At 44.8% G+C, this 27,429-nt stretch overlaps 1 protein-coding gene across 1 annotated transcript; it reads right to left on the minus strand.

Annotated features, from left to right (window-relative positions):
• Positions 1-1,909: 1,909 nt before the first annotated feature.
• LOC130870921 (2'-5'-oligoadenylate synthase 1A-like) lies at positions 1,910-24,052 on the minus strand. The gene is made up of 7 exons (XM_057763883.1): positions 23,793-24,052; positions 17,390-17,678; positions 14,642-14,823; positions 13,245-13,477; positions 12,426-12,579; positions 8,197-8,223; positions 1,910-2,342 (listed from the first exon to the last, which is right to left on the minus strand). Exons 1-7 carry the CDS (start codon positions 23,973-23,975, stop codon positions 2,310-2,312), a joined length of 1,101 nt encoding a protein of 366 aa, XP_057619866.1. The 5' UTR covers positions 23,976-24,052; the 3' UTR covers positions 1,910-2,309.
• Between the last annotated feature and the right edge of the window lie 3,377 nt (positions 24,053-27,429).

Below are 27,429 nucleotides of genomic sequence, written 5' to 3' on the forward strand. Positions count from 1 at the left end.
GCTTCCCCTCAATGGGCATGTACTACTTAGTCAGTGGATGGGCACCAGAGAGGAGGGTGGTTGAAAACTGGTCTTAGAAACCCAGAGTGTCTGTCATCAACCCTGCCAAAGACCTGGTACTTAGAGACAAAGGGCTCTTGGGTAGGCCAGTCTGGAGCAAGCCTGACACTGCCCAGCATGACAGTCAGACACAGTGGTATGAAAGTGTTGGCTGTGGACATCTTCCTCTATCTGAGGGATGATCTCCAGTAACCCTGTTGTCATGGAGATCTGATCTTGCCACCTGTTGCTCCTCCCTTAGGCTGCTCATCACTCATCCTGTACCCTACTGTCAACTTCCATGCTGTTTATCACGGTCCACACAAGGGATAATTCCAGCATGGAGACATGGGAAATGGACATTACATGTTTCATGTAGACTTGCTTTAGTGTGGTGTACATGATGGCTCACATGATGAGTGCCCTTAGCTTGGCAGGAGACATGAGAACCCATGTTGTACAAAGGCTACTTGTTTGTTACTGGCTGCCCAGAACTGAAATAATCACACAGAAGCTGTATTAACTACAACACTGCTTGGCCTATTGGCTTATGCATATTTCTAGCTCACTCTTATCTCTTAAATGAACCCATTTCTATTATTTTATATTTTACCACAGGGCTCATGGCCTACTGGCAAGGTTCTGACTGGCAGCTTGTGTCTTTCCCTTCTGGCAGATACATGGTGTCTCCGTGACTCCGTCTCCTTTTTCCCAGCATTCAGTTTAGGTTTTCCTGCCTAGTATTGTTCTGCCCTGCTAAAGACTCAAAGCATTTTCTTTATTCATTAACCAATAAAAGCAACACATATACAGAAGGACTTCCCACACCAGACCTATAGGCCTTGGTTGTTAAATCCTTCTCTGTGTGTCTGGGGTGTTTCAGAAGAGGCAAAACTGGAATAGTAGACCAGCATCACCAGGGTCACCAGGGGCTCAGATAGAGCACAGTGCAGAGGCTGATTTGTTCCGAGGTCTAGGGGACATGCGTGTTCTCACACTGTGGGACACTGGGCCTCCTGGTTCTCAGGGCTATTAGAGTAAGAATTGAATGAATGATGGCTGGAAGGACACACACACACATACACAGTTATTAAGAGAGTGGGCACTGGGGACAGGAGCAGGCTTTGGGAGCAGGTGTCATGTGCAATGCCCTGAACTCTTAAGTAAGCAGGGTACAAGCATTGAGCACACATGGTTGTCTTTGCATCTGACAAATGAGCCACTGGTTCACAACACTGAACTATGGAACCATTAGGTCTCTTGTGGAGGGTGTGTGTGTGTGTTTTTCCAGAACTCGGGAGACTGAGGCAGGAGGATGCCTGTGAGCTCCAGGTCAGACTGTGCCACATGAGATTTTGTCTCAGAAAAAGGAAGCAGACACCCATTGTAATTTAACTCAGTGCATCAAAAGTTAATCATCACCACAGACAACCATGTTTCTGTTTTTGTGACCACCAGTGTCACAAATCCAATGCACTTTGTCATGCACCTCTTCAAACCCCAGCCTGCATGCTGCAGCCACCATGCATGTGCACTGCTCACACTCCCAGGTCCCTGTAGCCATGCGCAGCTGCAGAACAGCTTCTGAGTCAGATGGGGCAGGTCTTGAGTCTTGTCTTGGGGATGTGGACAGAAGGAACCAAGGACGCTGTCTTGGGTTTATGTGAGTTAAGAGACCTGGGAGGATCCCAAGCCATGTGGCATTATAGCTGTAGTGAACTGGTTCTGCTCTGTCCACCGCTGAGTGCTCAGTGTCTGACGCATGTGGTATGTGCTCAATAGACACATCTAGTTGAACCTCGAACACACATACACACCTATAAGTCTATGATTCATCTCCCACACCCTCATGGCATCGGCTGTGCTTTATTCTTGATCAGACATTGGGCAGATTCTCCTAACCAGTGCACAGACAGAAGTCAAGCTTGACTTTTCTCCTCCCATTCTAAATCTCTTGACCCCAGAGAACACTGTCAGGGGATAAGGCAGATGAAGTAGGCTGTGAGGAAGGGTGTCTATGATGGGAAAGGATGGAAGGGTGGGTGGGAAGGGGTCAGAAGCCTGGAGTCTGACCCTACGTTAGACACACCTGCACTGGGGCCTTGAGTAAGGAGGGTACATACCCTGTTTACTTAAAAGTACAGGGGATTGCACAGGGACACCTGCTCCCAAAGTGAGCTTCCTTGGGCATCCTGCCCTCTCTGGTCAAGGCCTGCAGCAGAGGAACACATCTCCGGAGTCCAGAACCTTCTATGTGGTTGCTTTTGTGCTCATAGGAGGATGCAACTCCAGTTCTCGTCCACCTGAGGATGGAGGGAAAGCAGGACACATCAGGTCTACACTGCTGTCAACCCAGCACTAAGGCGAGCTCTAGGCTAGTCTGGGCCACACAGCAGAAGCCCACAGCAAAACAAAAATGAACAACAAACAAAACAAAACACAAACAAAGAAACAAAACAAAACAAAGAAAAACAGGGGTCTGAGGAAGCAAGCTCTATGGGAACACGAGCAGATCCACTTCAGAGACATTGGTGGACCAGGACTGAGCCAGCAACCTGGACCAGAGCAGATCTGAGACAGGGAACTTCACAGGAACAGGTACAGGGGAGCAACCACTGAGCAAGTGAGCCAGAGCCAGAGACTACTGAGGATCTGGATGTGAATTTGGGACCTTCAAGGATATAGACCTAACCCAGGACCCCTGTGGGTCTAGGCGTGAATCTAGGACTTCTGGGGAACTAGGCCTGAGCCAGGTCCCCTGTGGTTCTGGGCAGGAATCTGGGACCTCCGAGGGAGTAGGCAGGAACCAGAGATCTTTTTGGGTACAGGTGTGAGTCTGGGACCTCAGAGGGAGTAGGCTTGATCCAGGACCTCTGTGGGACTAGGTGTTGGTCTGGTTCATCAAAGGGAATAGTAAGGAACTAGAAACCTCTGCAGGTCCAAGCATGAATCTGGGACCTCTGAGGGAGTAAACCTGAGCTAGATCCTCTGCTCAGATTGGGGCACATGTGAGCCTGGGATCTCTGAGGGAGTAGACCAGAGCCAGGAACTTTTGCAGGACCAATTCTAAGCCACAGACCTCTGCAGGAGTGGATCCAGACCAGGATTTACAGAAATAGGTCAAAGCCGACAACCTAGGCTAGAGTAGGTCTGAGACAGCAAACTCCAAGGGAGTGGAGCAAAGCCAGGGAGCACTAAGCGACCTCCAGGAACAAGGAACAACCATCCGAGCCTTGGATTTGCTGGCACCTAGAAGATTAATCACCAGTCACAGGCAGCCCCAGCCATACCTATTAGAGGAAAAGATGAGTAGAAAAGGTAAGAACACACACAACACCACAAAGAGCAACACGACACCAGTAAAACCTAAAGACCACACAACAGCCAAATATAGATAAAGCAGAAGAAAATGACCTAAAAATAACTTTAGGAGAATGTTTGAAACTCTTAAAGAGGAAGTAAGAAATTCCCTCAAAGAAATGGAGGAAACGACAAACAAAAAATTGGAAGGCATCAGCAAATCCCTTATAGAAAACCAAGAAAAAGAAATCAAACATATGAAAGAAACTATTCGAGACTTGAAAACTGAAATAGAGACAATAAAGAAAACACAAGCCAAGGGAATTATAGAAACAGAAATCATGAGAAAAAGATCAGGAACCACAAACACAAGCATGAACAGCAGAATACAAGAGATAGAAGAGAGAATCTCAAGTGCTGAAGATACAATCAAGCAAATAGACTCATAAGTCAAAGAAAACATTAAATATAACAAAAGCATAACCCAAAATATCCAGGAAATATGGGACCATGAAAAGGCAAACCTAAGAATAATAGGTATAGAAGGAGAAGAAGTTCAAATCAAAAGCACAGAAAATATTTAACAAAATCATAGAAGAAAACTTTCCCAACCTAAAGAAAAATATGCCTATGAAGATACAAGAAGTTTACAGAACACCACATACACTATATCCAAAAATAAAAGTCCTCTCGCCACATAATAATCAAAACACTAAACATACAGAGTAAAGAAAAATATTAAGAGCTGCAAAGGAAAAAGGCCAAGTAACATATAAATGAAGACCTACCAGAATTACACCTGACTTTTCAATGAAGACAATGAAAGCCAGAAGATCATGGTCAAACGTTATGCAGACATTAAGAGACCATGGATGCCAGCCCAGATAACTATACTCAGCAAAACTTTCAATCACCATAGAAGGACAAAACAATTATTCCATGACAAAATCAGATTTAACCAATACCTAGCCACAAACCCAGCCCTACATAAAATACTAGAAGGAAACTCCAACCCATGGAAGTTAGCTACAGCAACAAAAATACAATTGATGGTATCATAGCAGCAAATCACAAAGAAGGGAAAAATGTAGAAATTAACATCACCGACAATGAAAACTAAATTAACAGGAGATAGCAACCACTGGTCATTAATATCCCTTAATGTAAATGAACTCAACTCACCTATAAAAAGGCACATGGTAATGGACTGGATATTAAAACAGAATCCATTCTTCTGCATACAAGAAACACACCTCAACCACAAAGACAGACATCATCTCAGAGTGAAGGATTGGGAAAAAAATATTCCAATCAAATGGACCTAAGAAACAAATGGGTGTAGCTATCCTAATATCTAACAAAATAGACTTCAAACTAAAATCAATCAAAAGAGACAAAGAAGGACATTTCATATCAGTCACAGGAAAAACCCATCAAAAGGAATTCTTAATACCGAACATCTATGCCCCCCAAACAAAGGCACCCTCATATGTAAAAGAAACACTTCTGAAGCTTAAATCATACATTAAACCCCACACACTAATAGTGGGAGACTTCAACACTCCACTCTAACCACTGGACAGGTCTGTCAGACAAAAAAATAGAGAAACAAGGGAACTAACAGATGTTATAATTCAAATGGACATAACAGACATCTATAGAATATTCCATCCAAACAGAAAAGAATATACCTTCTTCTCAGCACTTCATGGAACCTTCTCAAAAATTGACCACATACTCAGTACCAACACAAGCTTCAACACATACAAAAAAATTGGAATAACCCTATGTATCTTATCAGATCACTGTGGTTTAAAACTAGAAATCAACAGCAATACTAATTCCAGAAAGCCCACAAACACATGGAAATTAAACAATGCCCACCTGAATCATCAATGGGTTAAGGAAGATATAAAGAGAGAAATTAAAGACGTCCTAAAATTCAATGAAAATGACCACACAACATACCCAAATTTATGGGACACAATAAAAGCAGTGTTAAAAGGAAAGTTCATAACTAAATACCTACATAAAGAATCTGAAAAAATCCCACACTAGTGAATTAATAAAATATTTGAAAACTTTAGAACAAAAAGAAGCAAACTCACTGAAGAGAACTAGATGGCAGGAAATAATCAAATTGAGAGCTGAAATCAACAAAATAGAAACAAAGAATCAATGAGACAAAAAGTTGTTTCTTCGAGAAAATCAATAAAATAGAAAAACCTTTATCCAAACTAACCAAAAGGCAGAGAGAGAATATCCAAATTAACAAAATCAGAAATGAAAAGGGGGACATGACAACAGACACGGAGGAAATACAGAGGTTCATCAGGTCATATTTCAAAAACTTATACTCCACAAAATTGGAAAACTTAAAGGAAATGGACAACTTTCTGGATAAATATCACCTACCAAAATTAAATCAAGACCAGATAAGCAAATTAAACAGATCTATAACTGCTGAAGAAATAGAAACAGTCATCAAAAGTTTCCCAACCAAAAAAAGCTAAGGACCAGATGGTTTCAGCTCAGAATTCTACAAGATTTTCAAAGAAGAAATAATGCTAATACTCCTCAAATTATTCCACACAATAGAAACAGAAGGAACATTGTCAAACTGTTTTTATGAGGCTACAATTACCCTGATACCCAAACCACAGAAAGACATTACTAAGAAGGATAATTACAGACCAATCTCAGTCATGAATGTTGGTGCAAAAATACTTAATAAAGTACTGGCAAATTCTACCAAGGAACTTTTACAACTCATAAACACTCAGTAATGTAGCAGGATACAAGATTAACTCAAAAAAATTAGTAGCCTTCCTGTACTTAGATGATTAAGGGGCTGAGAAAGAAATCAGAACAGCATCACCCTTCACAATAGCCACAAATAGCATAAAATATCTCAGAGTAACTCTAACCAAACAAGTGGAAGACTTGTATGACAAGAACTTTAAATCTTTGAAGAAAGAAATTGAAGAAGATGCCAGAAAGTGGAAAGATCTCCCATGCTCTAGTGTAGGTGGAATTTACATAGTAAAAATGGTAATCTTACAAAAAGCAATCTACAGATTCAATGCAATGCCCATCAAAATCCCAGCAAAATGTTTCTAAGACCTTGAAAGAACAGTACTCAACTTCATATGGAAAAGCAAAAAACCCAGGATAGCCAAAATAATCTTGTACAATAAAAGAACTTCTGGAGGCATCACAATTCCTGACTTCAAACTCTACTACAGAGCTACAGTACTGAAAACAGCCTGGTATTAGCATAAAAACAGAATGGAAGACAAATGAAACTGAATCAAAAACCTGGATATTAATCCACATAACTTCGAACACCTGATTTTTGACAAAGAAGCAAAAGATATCAAATGGAAAAAAGTAAGCATATTAAACAAATGGTGCTGGCATAACTGGACATGTAGAAGAATGAAAATAGACCCACATCTATCACCGTGCACAAAACCCAAGTCCAAATGGACCAAAGACCTCAACATAAAGCCACACTGAATCTTATAGAAGAGAAAGTGGAAAGTACACTTGAACACATTGGCACAGGGAACCACTTCCTAAATATAACCCCAGCAGCAGAGACACTGAGAGAAACAATTAATAAATGGGACCTCCTGAAACTGAAAAGCTTCTGTAAAGCAAAGGACACAGTCAACAAGACAAAACGACAGCCTATACAATGGGAAAAGATCTTCACTAACCCCACATCAGACAGAGGTCTGATCTCCAAAATATACAAAGACCTCAAGAAATTGGACACCGAAAGAACACATAATCCAATAAAAAAAAAATGGAGTACAGACCTAAACAGAGAACTCTCAACAGAGGAATCTAAAATGGCTGAAAGACACTTAAGGAAATGTTCAACATTCTTAGTCATCAGAGAAATGCAAATCAAAACAACTCTGAGAGTCCATCTTACACCTGAAATAATAGCCAAGGTCAAAAACACTGATGACAACTTATGCTGGAGAGGTTGTGGGGAAAAGGGAACACTCCTGCATTGCTGGTGGGAATGCAAGCTGGCACAACCCCTTTGGATGCCAGTGTGGTGATTTCTCAGGAAATTAGGAAACAACCTTCCTCAAAAACCAGTAGGGATGGAGAGACGGCTCAGCGGTTAAGAGCATTGTCTGGTCTTCCAAAGGTCCTGAGTTCAATTCCCAGCAACCACATGGTGGCTCACAACCCCCTTCTGGCCTGCAAGCATACACACAGAAAGAATATTGTATACATAATAAATAATAAATAAATTTTTTTTTAAAAAAGACCCAGTAATACCACTTTTGGGTATATATCCAAAGGATGCTCAATCATGCCACAAGGGCATGTGTTCAACTATGTTCACAGAAGCTTTGTTTGTCATAGCCAGAACCCAGAAAAAACCTAAATGCCTTTCGACTGAAGAATGGATAAGGAAATTTGGTACATTTACACAATTGAATACTACAAAGCAGAGAAAAATAACGATACCTTGAATTTTGCAGGCAAATGGATGGAGCTAGAAAACATCATATTGTGTGAGGAAACCCAGATACAGAGAGACAATTATCACATGTGCTCACTCATAGGTGGTTTTTAAACATAAAGCAAAGAAAACCAGCCCACAAATCACAATCCCAGAGAACCTGGACAACAATGAGGTCCCTAAGAGAAACATACATAGATCTGATCTACTTGGGAAGTAGAAAAAGACAGTATCTCCTGTATAAATTGGGAACATGGGGATCTTAGGATAGGGTTGAAGGTGAGGGGAGAGGTAGAGAGAGGAGCAGGTAAAAATGTAGCGCTCAATAAAAATAATAAAAAAAGAAAAAACAAAGAAAACCATCTAACCTCTTGATAGGGCACATCAACCTCCGTCTGTAACAGAAAACACACAATCATGTCAGAAATCCACATTCCTACTTGTAAGGGTATATAAATTAGCTCTGGGATTGGGCACTATGACTGACCAGAGCCCCTTAGAAGAAGGGTCAGCAATCCCCATGTTGGAAAGATGGACATCAGGACCTTTGGGGGAGGGGGTAGCACATTGTATGTAGCTTTGCCTTCGGTCCCCTTAGTCAGTAACAGATCTGCCAAATGGGAGACAGGGCTTAGCCACCAACTGTGTGACAGTCTTAAAGGCCACAGCAGTCACAGCTGTCTCCCTTCTGGGTCCCTTCTCCTTTCCTTCCTGACCTTCTGAGGTTTGCTTCCCACATCCATGCACCCATGCTAAGCTCCATCCTGAGTTCACGCATGACCTCATCTCTTCCCTAGCATGAGAAAATCCCCTGCCCCATGAAAGGAAAGGTCCAAGTGCAGGTCCCTCTGTGTCTCTTTGACTGTGACACAGTCTTGTTGAGTCCTGTTGGCCACATGACAACGAGACAGGAAAATGGGCTGCTTTAGAGCACTGGCTGCAGAGTCCAAGGGAATCCCAGCCCACCTCTCCTTAGCTGAGCATCCCTGAGCCAGTAGCTTCAGCTTTCTTCCCTTCTGCCTTCTTCTTTTTGTTTGAATATTCTATGCTTGTGTGTGTGTGTTTGTGTTTCTGAATACGTGTAAATTTGTAAATATATTTGTGTGCAATCAACAGAGAAGTCCATACTTCTCAAATGCTGTCCACCTTAGCATTTTGAGGTGCACTGGACTGGACTCACCAATACGCTATGCTTCCTTATCAGTGAGCCCAGGGGTCCTTCCAATCCTGCTTTCCAAAATTGGAATGGCAACTGCACATCTTCCTGTCTGAGTTATTTACATGGTTCTGGGGATGATATGTGATGTGGGAGTGATCTCTTTCTAATCTGTTGCTTTCATTGGTTAATTAATAAAGAAACTGCCTAGACCCATTTGATAGGCCAACCCTTAGGTGGGTGGAGTAAACAGACAGAATGCTGGGAGAAAGAAGCCGAGTCAGGAGTCGCCATGATTCTCCCACTCCAGACAGACGCAGGTTAAGATCTTTCCTGGTAAGCCAGCTCGTGGTACTACACAGAATATTAGAAATGGGTTAGATCAATATGTAAGAGCTAGCCAATAAGAGGCTGGAACTAATGGGCCAGGCAGTGATTAAAAGAATACAGTTTCCGTGTAATTATTTCGGGTCATAAGCTAGCCATGCGGGCGGCCGGGTGCCGGAGACGCAGCCCCGCCGCTCTTATTTCAACAGAGTGGCACCCAACGTGCTAATGAACTCCACGTAAAACCTGAGAGGGCTTAAAAAGGAGAGAGAGAGAATTTAAGACAGCCTTTTGCTGTTTGTGGGTTGCGCGCGGCAAAGAAATTGTCCTGACTCAGCAGCAGGAAAAAATTGGCTGTTTTAAAATGCCGGCTTTCTGGGCTGTGCCGCCATTGCGATCTCTGTTTGGCTCCTGCTGGAGACAGAGCTTTTGAATGGAGCATTTGGAGTAAAGTGCTACGTCTTGCTTGATGGCAATGTGGACTGCTGTGTGCCTGGAACTGTGTGTGGCTCAGGGGCACCAAATGGCTCTGAGGCAGGAGCGGCTCAGCTCCTACTGTGCTGGTCTCAGGCAGGAACTACCGTAATTACTGTAATAACAGCTCAGTTACGGTTTAGACTGGGCAGGACACAGGCGGTACCGTATTACCCCTACATGGTGCAACTTAAGTTTTTAAGAACTGCTTAACATTTTAAGAAATGCTCCTGGATAGTAAAAAAATTACAGATTCACAATAGAACTGATTCAGACACTGTTGGATGAATGTATGCAGGCTTGAGAGAGAAAAAAATATATAAAGAATAAAGTTAATGTCTTAAAAAAAGGGTAAAGTCTTTAAAGAGACAGAGTACAGATAGTTATAGATTAAAAGAAATAAAGAAAAATAAGCCACGTAAAAATGGAAAATTCGCAGAGTCTGGATTCTTTGTATTATTGTGTTTTCTTTAAAATTTTTGACTGTAAAGGAGCTAAGTGCAGAGAGACATTTCATTATATGGGCTGCCAAGCTAAACCAGAATGGATACAAGGGTATTATGATTTCAGAATATGGGTCTAAGGATATGATGCTTTGGAGAGGGTCTTCTTTTGTTTTCACAGAGGATGAGACTCTGTGGATTGCGTCTATCCCGATATGGTATGATAGACCACGCCCTCCTGAAAGGTTGCTGTGAACACCTTCAAAAAATTACTTCACTCAACTGCCGACTGAGATGACCCTGACACACAGGTTACACCATGAAAGATCTGAATACAGCGCCCCCATTCAGCAGGAAGCAGTTTGGAGAAAAAACTGCGCCCATGTTCCCAAATATTGTTTATAAATGTTCTTTTACATTTAAAGGGGGCTATGATATAGATATGAATAATTTGCATTGGTGTGGATTTGAAGGTCAATTTTGTTATATGTATATGCATATTTCTAATCTTGATTAAGGTATTGTGATTGTATAGTTCATTTAAAAATGTAATGTATATAGGTTGTTAATGGATAATCATCGATAATAGTAAAGTTTGTAGTCATGTTAGATTTTCTAGATATGCATAGATATATTTCAGATAGGCATTCTTCATATCTTTCAAAGGCTACAGAATATGGCATTTAAGTGTTTTAATAACTTAGGGCTTTTCATGACAATGAGACACGTCTGCTCCTGGCAGCACCAATCTACTTCAAGAGGAAGATGGGCACCGAAGAGGCTCCTTAAGGAGTTTGATAGCCATTTGGGCAAGAAACTGCTCTTGCCTGAACTGTTGCATAAACTGGACACAGAGAACCCGCAGAAAGAGGACTGCTGAACTTGCCTAAAGGTGAGATGGTCTTTCGGGGTTCCTGACTCATAAAAGAATCTGCAAGACATTCTGCAGGACACAGCAGATAGTGACTGAGCTGCTTTAGAATTTCCTGCTTCATGGAAATGTCTGCTGGATACTATGGGCCTGAAGGTCAAAGATGGATGCCCCAACGGTACAGAGGAACTTTGGGTGACTGTACAGGCAGCGAGATGTCTCTGTCATTTCTAGAGTTTTGGATTTCTTGTTTACTTAGGTAATATTATATCCTTCTGGAGTCTTTGATGGAGTTGAAGAATGGTTAGTTATAGTTTTTCTTAGTTATGATAAAAGATAAAGTAGATATAAATATTGTAACTGTAATTATTGCTTGATAACTGTTTTGTTATATGTAATTTTACTATGTTAAAATGAAAACCTTTTTTGTTTAAACAGAAAAAGGGGAAATGATGTGGGAGTGATCTCTTTCTAATCTGTTGCTTTCATTGGTTAATTAATAAAGAAACTGCCTAGACCCATTTGATAGGCCAACCCTTAGGTGGGTGGAGTAAACAGACAGAATGCTGGGAGAAAGAAGCCGAGTCAGGAGTCGCCATGATTCTCCCACTCCAGACAGACGCAGGTTAAGATCTTCCCTGGTAAGCCAGCTCATGGTACTACACAGAATATTAGAAATGGGTTAGATCAATATGTAAGAGCTAGCCAATAAGAGGCTGGAACTAATGGGCCAGGCAGTGATTAAAAGAATACAGTTTCCGTGTAATTATTTCGGGGCATAAGCTAGCCATGCGGGCGGCTGGGTGCCGGGGACACAACCCTGTCGCTCCTATTTCAACAGATATGAAGCTCCTTATCTTTACTTATGTGGCAAGTGTTTTATTGGTTGAGCCATATCCCCAGCCCTGAGCCTTCTCGTATCACCAGAAAGACAAGGATGTTATTAAGCACACCTTGTAGAGCCCTAGTGAGGATCCAGTGAGCTACTCTATGATACAGAACACAGGACGAGCGTGTGTGCAGATCCAGAGAGATACTGTATGATACAGAACACTGGACAGAGCATGTGTGAGGATCCAGTGTATAATAAAGAGTGCAGGACGGAGCCTGAACACAAAGCAGACAGTCAGAGGAGAGGCTGTCTTTCCTTAGGAGGCCGAGTGACAGGAACTCTGCAGGGGTGATGTGACAATCTCTGAGAATAACTGTAAAGCAATCAATGTGGCAGGAAAACCTATAAGCCTGGGCATCTTTGTCTGAATATTCTTGAAATGACTGCGTGACCAGATCTGTGTGCAAGAGGACAAGACAATGATAATTTCTCACCGGCACATCCCAGGGTCCCACTAGGGAACCATCCCATCTTTTAAAGCATGCGTTTCCCAGCCAGGCTGTAGCCTCTTCTGCCAGCTGCCGCCAGCCCTCTGAGTTGGAACCAGCCACGTTCCCTGTTGGGTCAGCCGGGTCCAGGATCACAGGCCTGCAGAGCAACATCCAGAGAGGGAGCTGACCAGCTGACCAGTGCCACAGATACCACTGCACAGGGACAGGGGAGGAGCCCAGCAGAGCTCTGCTATTGACAGTTTGTACTGAGTTCCTGTCCTAGAGCATAGAGAAGGCCTGGATAGATCCCTGGACATGACTTGGAAGGGCTGTGTTCCGATCCTCTACCCTTTAGTAGCTCTGTGTCCTGGGTCAGGCCCCTCAGCCTCTCTGGTCTGTGAAATGGAGAGAGTTGAACCAGCCCATCTCAAAGGATGAGGTGTGAGGGTAGAACACAACGCAGGACCAAGGCTGTAACAAGTCTACTGCATTGTTTACAGTTCATTAGTCCAGCACTGTTCTGTGCCTCGCAGCCCTTACCATACTGTTACAGCTGGGACAGCTCAGTTCCGGCTCCATGCGCTCCCCTCTCTGCTGTTTGGGTCTGGACAAGGTCAGAGCCTTGGTTTCCCCATCTGCAGACAGGAGAGCCCACCCCTGTCTTCCAGGGCTGCAGACCCTCAATCAGGCGACAGCAGGACAGAGCCCAGCACAGTGACAGAACAGGAGATGCTCCATTGACACGGAGCTCCCACCTCCCCATTTCCACTGCTATAGCCTGGAACTCCTGGTGAGGAGCTGAGTCGTGAGGGGACAGGCTACCTGGTTCTTCTGAGCTGACTGAGCACGTAGCTGGAGATGTACTGGTCTTGAAAGTCATAATACTTTGTCCAGTAGATTCGAAGCTGCCTGTACTTGGTGACCAGTTCCAAGACTGTCCTAAAGCCTTGGGCTGTGTTGAACTCAGTGTCTCCACTCCCACGTTCCCAGGCGTAGACTGTGAGCAGCTCCAGGGCATACTGTGGGGGCAGCCGCTTCCTCAGCTTCTCCTTACACTGAGAAGAGAAAGACAATGAGAGAAATAGGCCTGTGAGCTGTGTGGGAACCACTTCTCATGGGGTCTGTTCAGCTGCCACCTGATGTCATCACAGGTTTACTGACACAGTCATACCCATTCTTGTAGATTCGGCCTGTGTGCACTACCACACTATAGCCTAGGGCTGTGTGGTTGAGATGGAGACCGTGTGGTCCTCAGAGACAGAGCATTTACCGGCAGGCACAGGAGGAATCATGCTCAGATCCCAGCAAGCACATCAAAGTCAGACTTGTGAGAAAACCCACTCCTCATCCCAGCCTAAGTGGATGGAAATGGGGGTCCCCAGGACTATATGACGATCAAGAAGTGCTGATTCAGCACACTGTGGGCTCAAGTGTGAGACCCTGTCTGGACATAAAAGGTAGAGAGTGACTGAGGACCTGGCATCGCTCTCTGGTCTCCACATGCTTATGTACACACATGCACACACATAGACAGGTGCTCCCAAGAGCAGATATACATATACCACACCAGATCTATCTCACACACATATAAAAAGTCCAGAAATATTGCAGGATGGTTATTTAAAGAAAACATAGCTTGACACGTCAGGAAAATCTAAGTCACTGTAAGAACCCGTGCATTAAAAAGACACTAGAAATCCATAAATCAGGTTTGGTGTGAGGGTGTGTATCTTTTATTCCAGCAACGGGAGGCAGAGGTAGGTAGAACTGTGAGTTCAAGGCCAGTCTGGTTTACATAGTGAGTTCCAGGACATCAATAGCTTCCTAGTGAGACCCTGTCTCTAAATAATGCAAGAAAGAAAGAGAAATCCAAAGTTCACAATGACTCATGAACAATGAATGAGCTGCACCTGAAGAGTGAGTTAGCCGAACGGAAACTGGACTAGAAGAAACATTCCTAAAACATGGGAAGCCCTCCTTCCTCCCAGGTCCTCCCTCCCTCCCTCCCTCCCTCCCTCCCTCCCTCCCTCCCTCCCTCCCTCCCTCCCTCCGTCTCCTACAGCATCTCCTCCCTGACTTCCCCTTCACCTCTCAGCTCTCTTTCCCTTCCCACCACTCCTTCCCTCCCACCTCGCTCCTCATCTTTCTTCCTCTGCATCACCCCTTCCATTCTCTGCCCTGTAAGATGGGGTCCACAGTGGCTGGACCAGATGCCATACCAGTCGGTACCAGTGCTTAACCAGGCGGATGAGACTCTTCAGCTTGGTCGGACGATGCTTCAGGAAGTTTCTCTGGAGCTCGGTGAAGCAGGTGGAGAACTCGCCTTCCTTCCCTAGGGAAGTGCACTCACTGATGAGCCTTCTGTAGATTTGGGGGTCAGGCTTGGTGTAGTTGAGTTGACCTGTCAAGGAAGCTTCATTAAGCTAATAGCACAGCCCTTCTCTGTGGTGCTTTGGTCTATCTGGGGGGTGACAAGCTCATTGACTATGGAGTTCATTCAATAGTGTAGAGTTTTACCACAGCAAGCATCTCTCCCCACTCATCCATGTGTCGTCCCTCACCTCAGGACTGCATACACCTGGAAAGTTCCTGCCACCAACTGGTCCTGGAGACAGTGGTAGGAGGAAACAGCACACTGAGGTCACACACGAGAGCTGCACGGTCATCTAAGAATGGCCAACCATGCCCTGGTGTCCAGCATCTTCTGCACGGTGCATATCATGTGTATACACTCCTGCTTGTGTTGGGAGTTTACTGTGGAGCACTTTGATATATTTTATATCATGGACCGCGTGCTTATGGTGTCTCTATTTTTGTCTGGTGTATATATCGTTTGTGTGTGTTTGAAAGTATACACATATGTTACGAGGCCATGGGAAGGCATAAGGTGTCTCCTTTATAGTTTTACACCTTCTTCCTTTGAGACAAAGTCTCTCTGTGGGCAAAGAGTTTGGCTGGCAACCAGCAGACCACAGAGATTCTCATGTCTCTGGCCATGTAAGCTCTTGGTTAGAGGTCAGTTGTAGTCCTTTCTGTTTAGGTGAGTGTTGAGGATTTGAACTCAGGTCTTCATGCTTGTGTAGCAATTGCCTTTATCCACTGAGCTGTCTCCCCAGCCACTGTGTGTTTTCACTGGATGACTTTTCGTTGTACCTAAATGAATATCATGTGGTTTTGTTTGTCCAGGTCTTGAGAGTAATAAGGTGTGTGTGTGTGTGTGTGTGTGTGTGTGTGTGTGTGTGTGTGTGTGTGTCCTGAGCTTGTAGAGTGGTTAGGCAGCAGGCTAGGGAATACATATGGCTGTGTGACTGTGTGGGGGTGCATGTGCACACTTGGTAGACTAGACAGGCAGCAGGCTGTGTCTCAGGCGTGTGCACGTGTGTGGCCATGGTTGTGGCAGACCTTACCATCAGACTTTGATGCTGGCTCATGGCAAAATCACTCTGTGATACTGGGACATACCTGTCACTCAGTGACCCAGGAGAGTTTCAGCTTCAAGGTCCACCATACTTAGGGCATCGACTAAGTCATCTTGGGTAGAGTTGTGAGTGAGGTCCTTTCTGGGGCTGTCACTCACTGTCATTTCCAAGGGGGTCCTGCTGTGGTGGTCCCACTTCCCTACTGGAAAGCTGCCAAAACTGGGAATGTCCATGGCCAAGACGGGCTTCTGGGGAGTCACCTCCCAGCTCATTTCTGGGTCACTGCCTTTGTGCCCCTTCCTTTCAGCTGGTATCCAAGCCTCTTGCGTTTTCTGCAGTATACTGCCCTGCTTTTACTCCCAGTCTGGCCTCTCATTCTCTGCTTCCTGAGACTCTGTATTGTTTATATGGCTGTCCTAAGCCAAGGGCAAGTGACCTTGCAAGTTAATAAGAGCAGATCACACAGTGGCCATCAGGGGGAGCTGTGTCTCCCCAAATGTAAAGTCTCAACTATCTAAACTCCCCAAGTCCCCACTGTGCTATCAGGGAGTGTTCCTGGTTATTTTTGGGTAGAGTTGGCCAATTTGTAATTTTGGAAAACTCTCTCTCTCTCTCTCTCTCTCCTCTCTCTCTCTTTCTCTCTCTCTCTCTCTCTCTCTCTCTCTCTCTCTCTCTCACACACACACACACACACACACACACACACACACGTCTCAGCACAGGTCTGAAGTCCCCTTCTCTTTGACAGAAGAGTAAACAGATGTTAATTCTTATCTAAACCTCTGTTCCACTTTAAGGATCTCAGAATTTCCACACATCTGACCACTGTGCCGGTGTTGTGTTGGGTGCTCCTGAGGCTGTGGAGAAGGCTCCCTTAAAGGGATGGATAGGCAAGTAGAAGGACCAAAAATCAGATTCCCAGCACCCACATAAATTCTGAGGTGGGCTCAACACCTGAAATCCCGTTGCTGGGAAGGTGGAGACAGGAGGACCCCTCAGGCTCATTATCTGACAAGATAAGTGGATCAGCTGACCCCAGGGCAAAGGTCAACCTATCTCAAACAAACAGACAAACAAACCAGGCTGTCTTGTAGGGAGTGGAGGAAGCCTGAGTGAAGACCTGAATATATCTGAGTATATTTGTTTACAGCCTGAGAGTCCTCTCCTCTGGAAACCAACCAGTCACCCCCTCCCCCACTCTGTGCTGTACCTAATAAACTTGTTGAGGCTCCAGGATGCCCGAGGTTGTGGGTGCAGCTCCATCAGAGCTCACACCCCAGTGAGCCCAGCTGCATACTGCCAGAGCCACCAAGGTGAGTCAGCAAATTCCAGGTCAGCCTCCTAAGTAACCAACATCCAAGACTGGCCTCTGGTCTTTACCCACACCTGCAAACATGTGCATAGTACACCTGTGTGAACAGCCCCACACATGCACGCGTGTGTGCGCGTGCGTGCACTCATACACACACACACACACACACACACACACACACACAGAGGAAAAAAATGAGAGGATGGAAGGGGGCGCTGAGACTCTGACTGCCTTACCCAGGACATCATAGGCTGGCAGCACATCAAACTCCACCTCCTGTTGAAGTAGGGAGGAGCTCAGTGTGAAGCCCAGTGCCCGCGGGTTGAACCACCAAGAACTCTGATCCTCAAATTTCACTGTAATATGTCCCTCAGGCTGGAATGCATACAGCTGTTCCCGAATTTCCCGGATGAACTCTCCGCGTCGGTTTAACTGGTCCTCGAAGCTGGAGAAATTGTTAAGGAACACCACCAGGTCGGCGTCTGACCTGCCCTTGAGTGCTGTGCCTTTTCCCGAGGAGCCGCCCTGAAAGACAACAATGAGAATGACAGGCGACAGGCAGAGCCATGGCCAGCAGTCCAGGCCCTCAACAGCCTAAGGGTCCACCACCCAGGGAAATGGTTGGGTGGAGAGAGCCGGCACATGCTCAGTGGAATACTAGTCAGTCCCCGAGCATGAAATCAGGAACTTCTATGTAGGAAAATAGGTGGTTCTGCATCTCCTCATGGTACGAGAGATAAGTCAGACTCAGAATGACAGACATCAGTGTTTATCTCTGGAGTCTAGATTTAAATATGGCTCTGTGTGTGTGTGTGTGTGTGTGTGTGTGTGTGTGTATGTGTGTGTGTCAGAGAGACGGAGGGAGGGAGGGAGGGAGGGAGGGAGGGAGGGAGGGAGGGAGGGAGGGAGGGAGGGAGGGAAGTGAGAGTATGTGCCGGAGGCACAGGAAGGATCTAAATAAATCTAGTAAGGAGCAAGAATGGGTCATGAGAGAAGACAAAATTGCACATTTTCTCCGTGTGGAATCCAGATTCAGCTGCACACACGCATGTGACATGAAATCAGAGGGGGACTCTAAGGGAGGTCCGCGTGGGAGTCAAGGGCGGGATGGTGGTAGGCAGGAGGAGACTGAGCAAACACAGACGTATGAGACCGTTGTCGCGATCCCCACTGCTAGCAGAAGTTGAGGGAATGCACTAAGCGCACACCACATGCTTGCGTGAAGGTAGCCTGCAACAGTTTTCAAAGGCCACAGAACAAAATCTGAAATTAAGAGAATTGAATTCACAAAGAGATCATTTTTGAGACAATAATGGTACTGGAAAAGCCTCCTGCTAGCATCAGGCAATCCGGCCCCGCCCCTGGAGACCTGACAGAGTGCACACCCAGTACCTTGTCCCTTCACAAGTCAGAACTCAGCCCACTTCTCTTTTTCTTCTTCCTCTTTCTCTCTATCTCTGCATATCTGTCTCTCCCTCTCCTTTTTGCTCTTCCCATGAGTACTCTGTGCTTTCTTACTCTTTTCCCTTTCTCTTCCCTTCCCTGACTCCCTTCCCCTGCTCCAATAAAACTCCCCACATAAGCTCTGTCTGCATGGTGTGTCTGTCTCATGTGACCTCTAGGCCTGCAAAGGTCCTGTCTCCCGCCATTACATAACATTGGTGCCACATGACTGCGCAGGCTCTCCTGGCATTTCCTCCTGCCTGCTGGCAGTCTGAGGAGCAACAGGACCCTGGGGCCTTGAAACCCAGTCACCTTTACAACAAGGATTCCTGGAATCCCACATCCAACATCGGCACATCTGGAAAGCCCTCTTTCTCTGGCCATGCTTCCAAGAATGGGGATTCATCTTGGGACCGTGGTTTCTTGCCTTTTGGCCCTGTTCAAAATTCCAATACGAGGCAGCCATGTGTCTTTCAGGTTCAAGCCTTCTGGTACCTGTTCCTACTAGAGGACATAGAACAGCACGTGCCCAACCACTCCCCATGGTCCCCTGACCTTGCGGTGACAACCCAAGGCCAGCCTGTGTTACAGTCCAGGCTGAATTTCTGGAACTCTAGAGTACAGCCCTGGACCTTCTACCCCACTCACAGAAAATGTGCCTATCTGCCTATCTCAATACCCAAACCAGATATCAATCCAAAGGGCCAGTTACTGGCGCTCCAGGTCCTGATATTTCACAGACCTTTACAACGTCTGCCGCTGATCCCATAGTTGGAAAGGTGTACCCTATCACGGCTCTCTCTGTCCTGGCCCCTGGTTTTCTTTTGCTTGTCTCTCTGCTTCTTGCTTCCGGCCACTGACTTCCTCTATCCCACCCACTTCTGCTAACACTGTCACGTGGCCTCCTGCTGCATCCCACTGTGGCGAAGGCTTAGCCTGTCTGGGGCGGACCCTGTTTCCTGTCTGTTTCATAGGTACGAAAAAATGTGTGTGAAAGGCGTGGCCACAACCATGTGATTCTGAATGTCTTGTATGTGTGTCTTGCTAATTGAGTATGAATTAAAATCTATACAGCTGCTCTAAGAATTTATCACGTGGTCTGTAGGTATATTATAACACATGCGTAGGTGCCATCTTGGTTAAGGGCAAGGACAGACAGGTCAGATGACCTAACCGCCATCTTTACTAAGGTTAAAGACTACAATTTTTAATCCTAATGTGCCCTCTCTATTCTTTCTCCCTGTGCTGAGTCTGGAATAGGTATGCAGTTGGTGCTGTGCCCCTATATCCCCACCCCACCCCCGGGCATGTCCAGATCTTTCTGCAGCTTGGGGATTCTGTACTCTCAGCCCCTGACTTCCCTCCTGGCAATGGTTTGACCCAGGAGATCCCAGAGCATGGTTCTGGCCTGTGAGGTTCTGCCCTGTGCAGCACCCATGGCCTAGCTCAGCTTCTGCCTGTGAAAGTGCCCGCCAGGAATAATTCATCCACTCCTTTTGCCCTTTGCTTGCTTGTCTCTAGTTTCCTCTTCCACTGACTCTGTTGGGTGTGGCAGGTTTGCACAGTGGCAAGTTTGGCACGGCCTGCCATGGCACCCACTCCATGCAGGGACCCCACCTGCCTGCTCCGCCTGTAGCTAATCTGCTCTCTTTGACCTGCAACAAATCAGTTGTCTCATTCACTGGTGGCTTTCATTCTCCACTTTTTTTCTTTTTCTTTGCTCCAAAGGCCTGATTATGTCTGTCTACTCTTTCTGTAAATTCTCTTTCTGTTTGCTACAACTTGTGAATCAGAAATGGACAAGCCAGCTTTGTCTTGCTCATCACACCCTGGTTCTCCCTTTCTTATTTTCTCAAACCCTGTTTAGTATATGTGTGTATACATATAATTTAGATTAAACCCTATATGTGTACATGGAAGCTAGCTTTAACTCTGTGTGTGTATATGTATAGCTATTGTCTAAGAAAATGCTCTAAACAGTCCCACTGAGCCGTGTTCATGGTATCTCCTTCTAGACTAAGAAAAAAGTCTCAAGTATTTTAAATTTGCCTGTACTTTTAGATGATGATAAAAATATATGATTTGAAATGATACAGCATACTGTATATGTGATTAAACTCCAAAATATATTCTATATGATAAAAATTTAAGGTTATAAAGATCTATCTCAGATTAACAAAAGCTAACTTAGAGATGTATACCACCCCGTCCTTCCTGTGAGCTGTTTACAAGGGAGCCCTAACAAAGCAAAATTAAATTAAATCAGGTGTAAACTAAACTTAGAAGATTATTGCCTCTCCTACTGTGTGACCTTCACTATTGTCAGTTTTTAGTGTTACGTTTCTAACAAATAACTACTCAGATAAACCCAATGCACAGAAGTCCTCAAATGCTCAGAGATCTGCAGAATATTGCATTTAAAAAGTTTAACTAAAATGTTTTTCGTAAAAAAGAGTCATGCCAGCTCCTGGCCCCCCATTCCCTCCAAAGAAGACGGATCTGCACAGAAGAACCTCCACCTGGAACTTGCTTCATAAGTGGCAGCGCTAATCACTGAAGGAAAAAAAATGTCTTTCACCTCAACTGCTGCAAAACCCTCCTCAGACTGTGATCAGCAGGACCCTGGGGAATAGACTGCCTCAGGCCACCTAGAACAAGGGTCGGCTGCTCCCCCGAGTAGCCCTTATTCCACAGAAGCCTGTGGAGTCTTCTGGGGCCTTGCAGGCCTGCCTCCTCCAGCCAGAAGATGGATGCTGCCTGAAACCTCTGCGACCATGGGGGACCCTGTGGTGGCCGCCTAGGTAGCCAAGCAAGTAAGTCTCTGTCATTTCTAATCATTAATTCAGGTAAAATTTATTTCTCTCAGGACCTGACGCTGTTGGACGACTCTGCCGCTTTTACAGCAGCAACCAAGGCTTCTGCCGCCTTCTCAGCGCTCTGTGTAAAAATTTAGGTCCCAGGCCTCACTCTCCTGGAGCTAAAATGCTAAGTCTAGACACAGCTCACCTTGCTCCCAGACTCAGAAAGAGAAACTCACAAGACAGATTTCTCCTGGGTGTTAGGGAGATGCCATGATGATGGGGAAGGGGCAGGTGCTTTAAAGGTCACTTCTGTAAAGATAGAAAAGCTTAAGATATGAATATCTCAGAATGTTTTAGTGCCTAAGAAGGTGTTTTAAGGTGGGCAAATGCAGGTTATTAAGGTGTGTAAATGTAAGTTATAAAATGTAGGCAGGGACTGCTTATTCACTTGCTGACCACCCAGATCCAAAATAATCACACAGAAACTGTATTACTTAAAACACTGCTTGGCCTATTAACTCAGGCTTCTTATTAACTAACTCTTACATCTTAAATTAACCCATTTCTATTATTTTGTATTTTATCACAAGGCTCATGGTTTACCAGTAAGTTTCTGGGGCAGGCGTCTGTCTCCTTCGGCAGCTACATGGTGACTCTTAACTCAGCCTACTCTCTTTGTATATCTGTGTTTAGATTTCCCATCTGGCTCTATTATGCCCTGCCATAGTCACAGAGAAGCTTCCTTACTAACCAACTGTAATAAAACATATTTATAGCATAAGGAGGGGAATCCCACATCAATAAAGCTCTGAGGAAAAAGGCTTAAGAGCTGATAAAGAGAAAGTGATTTGAGACACTTAAATGAATGAAGCACATTCCAGATCTCTCTCTCTCTCTCTCTCTCTCTCTCTCTCTCTCTATCTCTCATTACGCTGCTGTTACACTAAGACTCCACAAGCTCATAGTCTTAACAGTAATCAATACAATTCTGATAAGCTACTAATCGCGCTTTGGCAGAGTACTAACCACTGGACTATGCCACTATATTATCATAGCCACAAGCTCAGGATGTTGAGTTCCCTTTGGTTGTTTCCTGACTATAGACTTAAAAGGTCCTTTTCCTTGTGCTAAAAACATCTGTCTCAGTTTTCTGGATAGAAGAAAGAGCATTAATGCTTTTAACCAGCATCACTTCTGGTTGAGTGCGCTGCTGTTTCTACGATTTAAATTCCAATACAGATAATATGCAGTAAAAATTCTGATGTGTCTAAAACTTATATCTTTTTGCAAACTCAAAGAATTCTTGTAAGTTCCAGGAAGACGACTTGGATTCACCTCAGACAGGTCAGACGCACTCCAGATAAGTACTGCCAATGGACAGCCTGTGCCTCCCCACCTGTCCCTGGTCTTGACTCTCAATGACCAGAATCCAAGAAAAAAAAATCCCCTAAACTTAACCTTGTCCTCTGCTCTGCCAGCATGTTGCCAGGTCCAAGAGGCGCAGACAGTTCCATAGATCCTGGACAGCAGTGAAACCACCAGCTACCCCAGGACATGGCCAGCACTCCAGCTTTCTCAGGTTCCCCACATGCGGTTGACACCCCACGAACCAGCAGGAAGCAGTCTCAAGAATTCGTGCCCTCACTTCCCTAACCTGTAACACCTAACTCCTCAACCTTTTGATAAATAAAAGGGAGGAATGTTAGCATCCAGACACATATGGTCCCTGCACCCCGGATACCCGAAAGTGTCACCCAGGCAGTACCCAGTTCCTTTAAGAGGCAGAACTCTGCCTACTTCTACCTTTCCTTCCTCTTCATCTTTCTCTCTGCATCCCTCTGTACTGCTCTCTCTTTCTCTCTCCTTTTCTCTCTCTCTCTTTCCACAAGATCGCTCTGTGTTTTCTTCCTCTCTTCTCTCTCTCCCTTCCCTTCCTCCAATAAAACTCCCCATGTAAGCCCTGTCTGAATGGTGTTTCTGTCTCTCACCTGCCATGTCGCCCCTTGGCCGGCAAAGGTCCAACCTCCCACCATTTCATAACACCTCCCTAAATTAAATGCAGAGCACACTCACTAACACACGTGTACACCCCACAGAGCTGAGCTGGCATTACAAAATGACATTTCAGTAGCCATGACAGCGACTATGGGTTAGGTACTATTGTCATGAGGTCCCATTTGGCAGGTGGGAAACATGGACAATGAGGCTCCATCAGTCCAGTCATCCAGCACGTGGGGCCTCTGTTCTGCTTTCTACCCTGTGCCACATCTGGGGTGCACATGAGAAGACTGGGCCACAGAGAGGTAGGTGACCCACCCCCACTCAGGGCTGCAGCCTGGCTCCTGAGGGTCCACTCCCTCCCCACCCGGGTCAGCTCAAGCGGAGGGGGACTTACCTTCACCACCTTGGAGACCCTCACAGGATGGGCGGCACCTCGGAAGCATCTCTCCTTCAGGAAATCACATATCCTTTTGATGGCTGCTTTGACCTCAGTTCGGAAGATGGTGTCAGGAAGGAGGTAGTCCTCTATGAACTTGTCCAGATCTCTGGCAGGGGTGTTGCTGAGTTTCTGGGTCATCCTCGGGCAAGCTGTGTTTGCTGACAGTGGCACTGCCGCTGGGGCCAGCTGCACCTTATATCCACAGCTAGTTTCTGTTTCCCAGAAGGGGCGGGGCTGTGCGGTCACAACTCTGCCTCTGAGGTCTATGGCTCCTGGACTCCCTGACACTCTGGTGCTTCAGCGAGGCCTTACGATGGATTCTCAAACCCTCATCCTGCAGGAAGCATTTTAACATTTTGTTTTGTTCCTTCTTGGTCTCCTACTGTTACTGAAAGAAGAACGGTTTATAGTCACCTAGACATTTAACAGCAATACAGACACTCACTAAAATGAGAAGAGCAAGTGAGAAACATCCAGAAGATGCTGGCATCCAGTTTCACCACTGCTGTGGTCGGTGTGTGGCACATGACTGGTCCATACCGCAACAATATGATGAGCTGTCTGCCCAGGCCATGGCGAGCTTGAAGTTCAGCCTTCAGGTCCTGCAGTTCCCTGGGTTCTCAGGTGCACACCCATGTGGCCATCATCCAAGACATCATCCACAATGGTTTCACTGCCCCCACACCCCATCTGTCCATCATACAGGACAAAGGGTTCATATTTTTTTTTAATGTGGGATCTCACTATGTTGCTCAGGATAGACATGAACTTGGGAATCTGCAGCATTGTCCTCCCAAGTTCTGAGGTTACAGGGGTCTGCCATCTGTCCAGCTGCCATTATTAGTCAATTGCCACTCCTAACTTCAATAATGTAAAGTGCTGACTTACACCCAGGACAAATTGATCACTATGAGGAACTAGCCTGTCTCTATCCTTAACACTCCCTTCCCAGAAGTTGTGGATGTTCATCATGGCACGGAGGATTAGCCTAGAAGAGGCTAGATATAATGGGCCAAGCAGTGTTTAAAAGAATACAGTTTGTGTATTGTTATTTTGGGGCATAAGCTAGCTAGGCGGCCGGGAGCTGGGTGGCAGGAACACCATTCCGCAGCTCCATCAACAGAATGGCGTCCAACGTGGGGGAGCAATTTCTTGGGTCTGCTCTGCTTGCTAGAGGTAAGCAAGCGCTCTCATCTAAGAGAGGCTTCCTGACTCAGATTTAGCTGCAAAATCCTGTAGCTTTTTTAAGAGGTCCTGCCACGAAACACTTAAACGGTGTTGATGAAAAGCTGAACGCATGCTTGTTTGTTTTCAGCCATAGCAGGAAAAAAGTTGTGCTGTTTTATTTAAAATGCTGGCTTTCTGGTCTCTCCTGCCAGGGCAAACTCTGACTCTTTCAGGCAGTCAGTCTGAATGAGTGTGATCTGTGAGCAGAATGCTGCAACTTGCTTGCTGGCAGGGACTTTGAAACGCCACACAGTTGTGGTGATAAAAATGGCTCCAGCAGTACCTCTGCCATGAGGCTGGAAAGCTAAGGAATGAGCTGGATCTAGCTGGCAAAGCCAAGGCTTTAATCCTACCCATATTGGTCAGTAATTTAAAGGCTCGTGTGGTCAGAAAAAGAGAGATATACAGTAAAGAGAGATTCAAAGACAAAGAAAATCTTTAAATGATTTACAATGTGTTTAAAAATATATGCAGGCTAAGAGTTAAAGTACTTAAAAGTAAAAAAAGGAAGAAAGAAAGTAGTTGGGTGTGGTAGTACACACCTTTAATCCCAACACTTGGGAGGCAGAGGGAGATTGACCTCTGTGACTTCAAGGTGTGGTAGCACACGCCTTTAATCCCAATGCCTGGGAAGCAGAGACAGAAGGATCTCTGAGAGTTTCGGGACAGCCTGGTCTACAGAGTTATTCCAGGTTAAAGATATACAGAGAGCCTGTCTCAAAAACCAAAAAATAAAAGTAAAAATAAACAAAATAGAGGTTAAAATAAAGCTGCACAAAGATGGAAACTACACAGAGAATCTTGATACTATATGCTATTATGCTCTGTTTGAATTGTTTGAATGCTGAGGAAAGAGCAACAGATGCTAAAAGATATTTGTTTATAAATGCCGCTGAACTAATCCAACATAGATATTTTGAAAATACCTTGACTTTAAAATTTGGATCTAAGGACATGATGCTTTGGAAAGGAGTTTCTTCTTTTGTTTTCACAGACAATGAGACCCTGTGTATTGCTTCTATCCCAATATGGTATGATGAACCACGCCCTCCTGAAGGGTTGCTGTGAACACCTTCAAAAAATCACTGCTGACTGAGATGAATCTAGCACACAGGTTAAACCATGAAAGACCTAAATAACAGCGCCCCCATACAGCAGGAAGCAGTTTGGAGAGAAAAATCTGTGCCCATGTTCCCAAATATTGTTTATAAATGTTCTTTTACATTTAAAGGGGGATATGATATAGATATGAATAATTTGCATTGATATGGATTTTGCTTTAGTGATTTAAATTTAAGGTCTATTTTGTTATATGTATATGTATTTTTGATCTTGATTAAGGTATTGTGATTATGTAGTTCATGTAAAAATGTAATGTATATAGGTTGTTAATGGATAATCATTAATAATGGTCAAGTTTGTAGTCATGTTAGTTAAGATTTTCTAGATGTACATAGATATATTTTAGATAGACATTCTTCATATCTTTCAAAGACTACAGAATATGACCTTTTAAATGTTTTAATAACTTAGGACTTTTCATGACAATGAGACACGTCTGCTCCTGGCAGCACCAATCTACTTCAAGAGGAAGATGGGCATCAAAGAGGTACCTTATGGAGTTTGATAGCCATTTGGACAAGAAACTGCTCTTGCCTGGACTATTGTGTAAACTGGACACAGAGAACCCACAGAGAGAGGACTGCTGAACTTGCCTAAAGATGAGATGATCTTTCGGGGCTCCTGATTCATGAAAGAGTCTGCAAGACATTCTGCAGGACACAGCAGATAGTGACTGAACTGCCTTTGAAATTTCCTGCTTCATGGAAATGTCTCTGGATACTATGGGCCTGAAGGCCGAAGATGGATGCCCCAGTGGTACAAAAGAACTTTGGGAGACTGTCCAGGCAGTGAGATGTCTCTGTTATTTCTAGACTTTGGAAGTTGCTTATTTTTTGTTTGCTTGAGTAATATTGTATTCTTCTCGAATCTTTGATGGAGTTAAAGAATAGATAGTTATAGCTATAGTTTTCCGTAGTTATGAAAAAGATAAAATAGATGTAAATATTGTAATTTTTACTTGATAACTGTTTTGTTATATGTAATTTTGCTATGTTAAAGTTAAAGCCTTCCTTTTTTTTTCGTTTAAACCAGAAAAGGGGAAATGATGGAGGAAGGTCATTGGTTAATTAATAAAGAAACTTCTTGGCCCTCATAGGTTAGAATTTAGATAGGTGGAGTAAACAGAACAGAATGCTGGGAGGAAGAGGAAGTGAGCTCAGACGCGATGCTGCTCCTCTCCAGGGCAGACGTGATACAGCCAGCTGCCAGGTCAGACATGCTGAATCTTTCCCGGTAAGCGCAC

This window comes from Chionomys nivalis, chromosome 3, assembly GCF_950005125.1.
Source record: "Chionomys nivalis chromosome 3, mChiNiv1.1, whole genome shotgun sequence".
NCBI lineage: Eukaryota > Metazoa > Chordata > Mammalia > Rodentia > Cricetidae > Chionomys > Chionomys nivalis.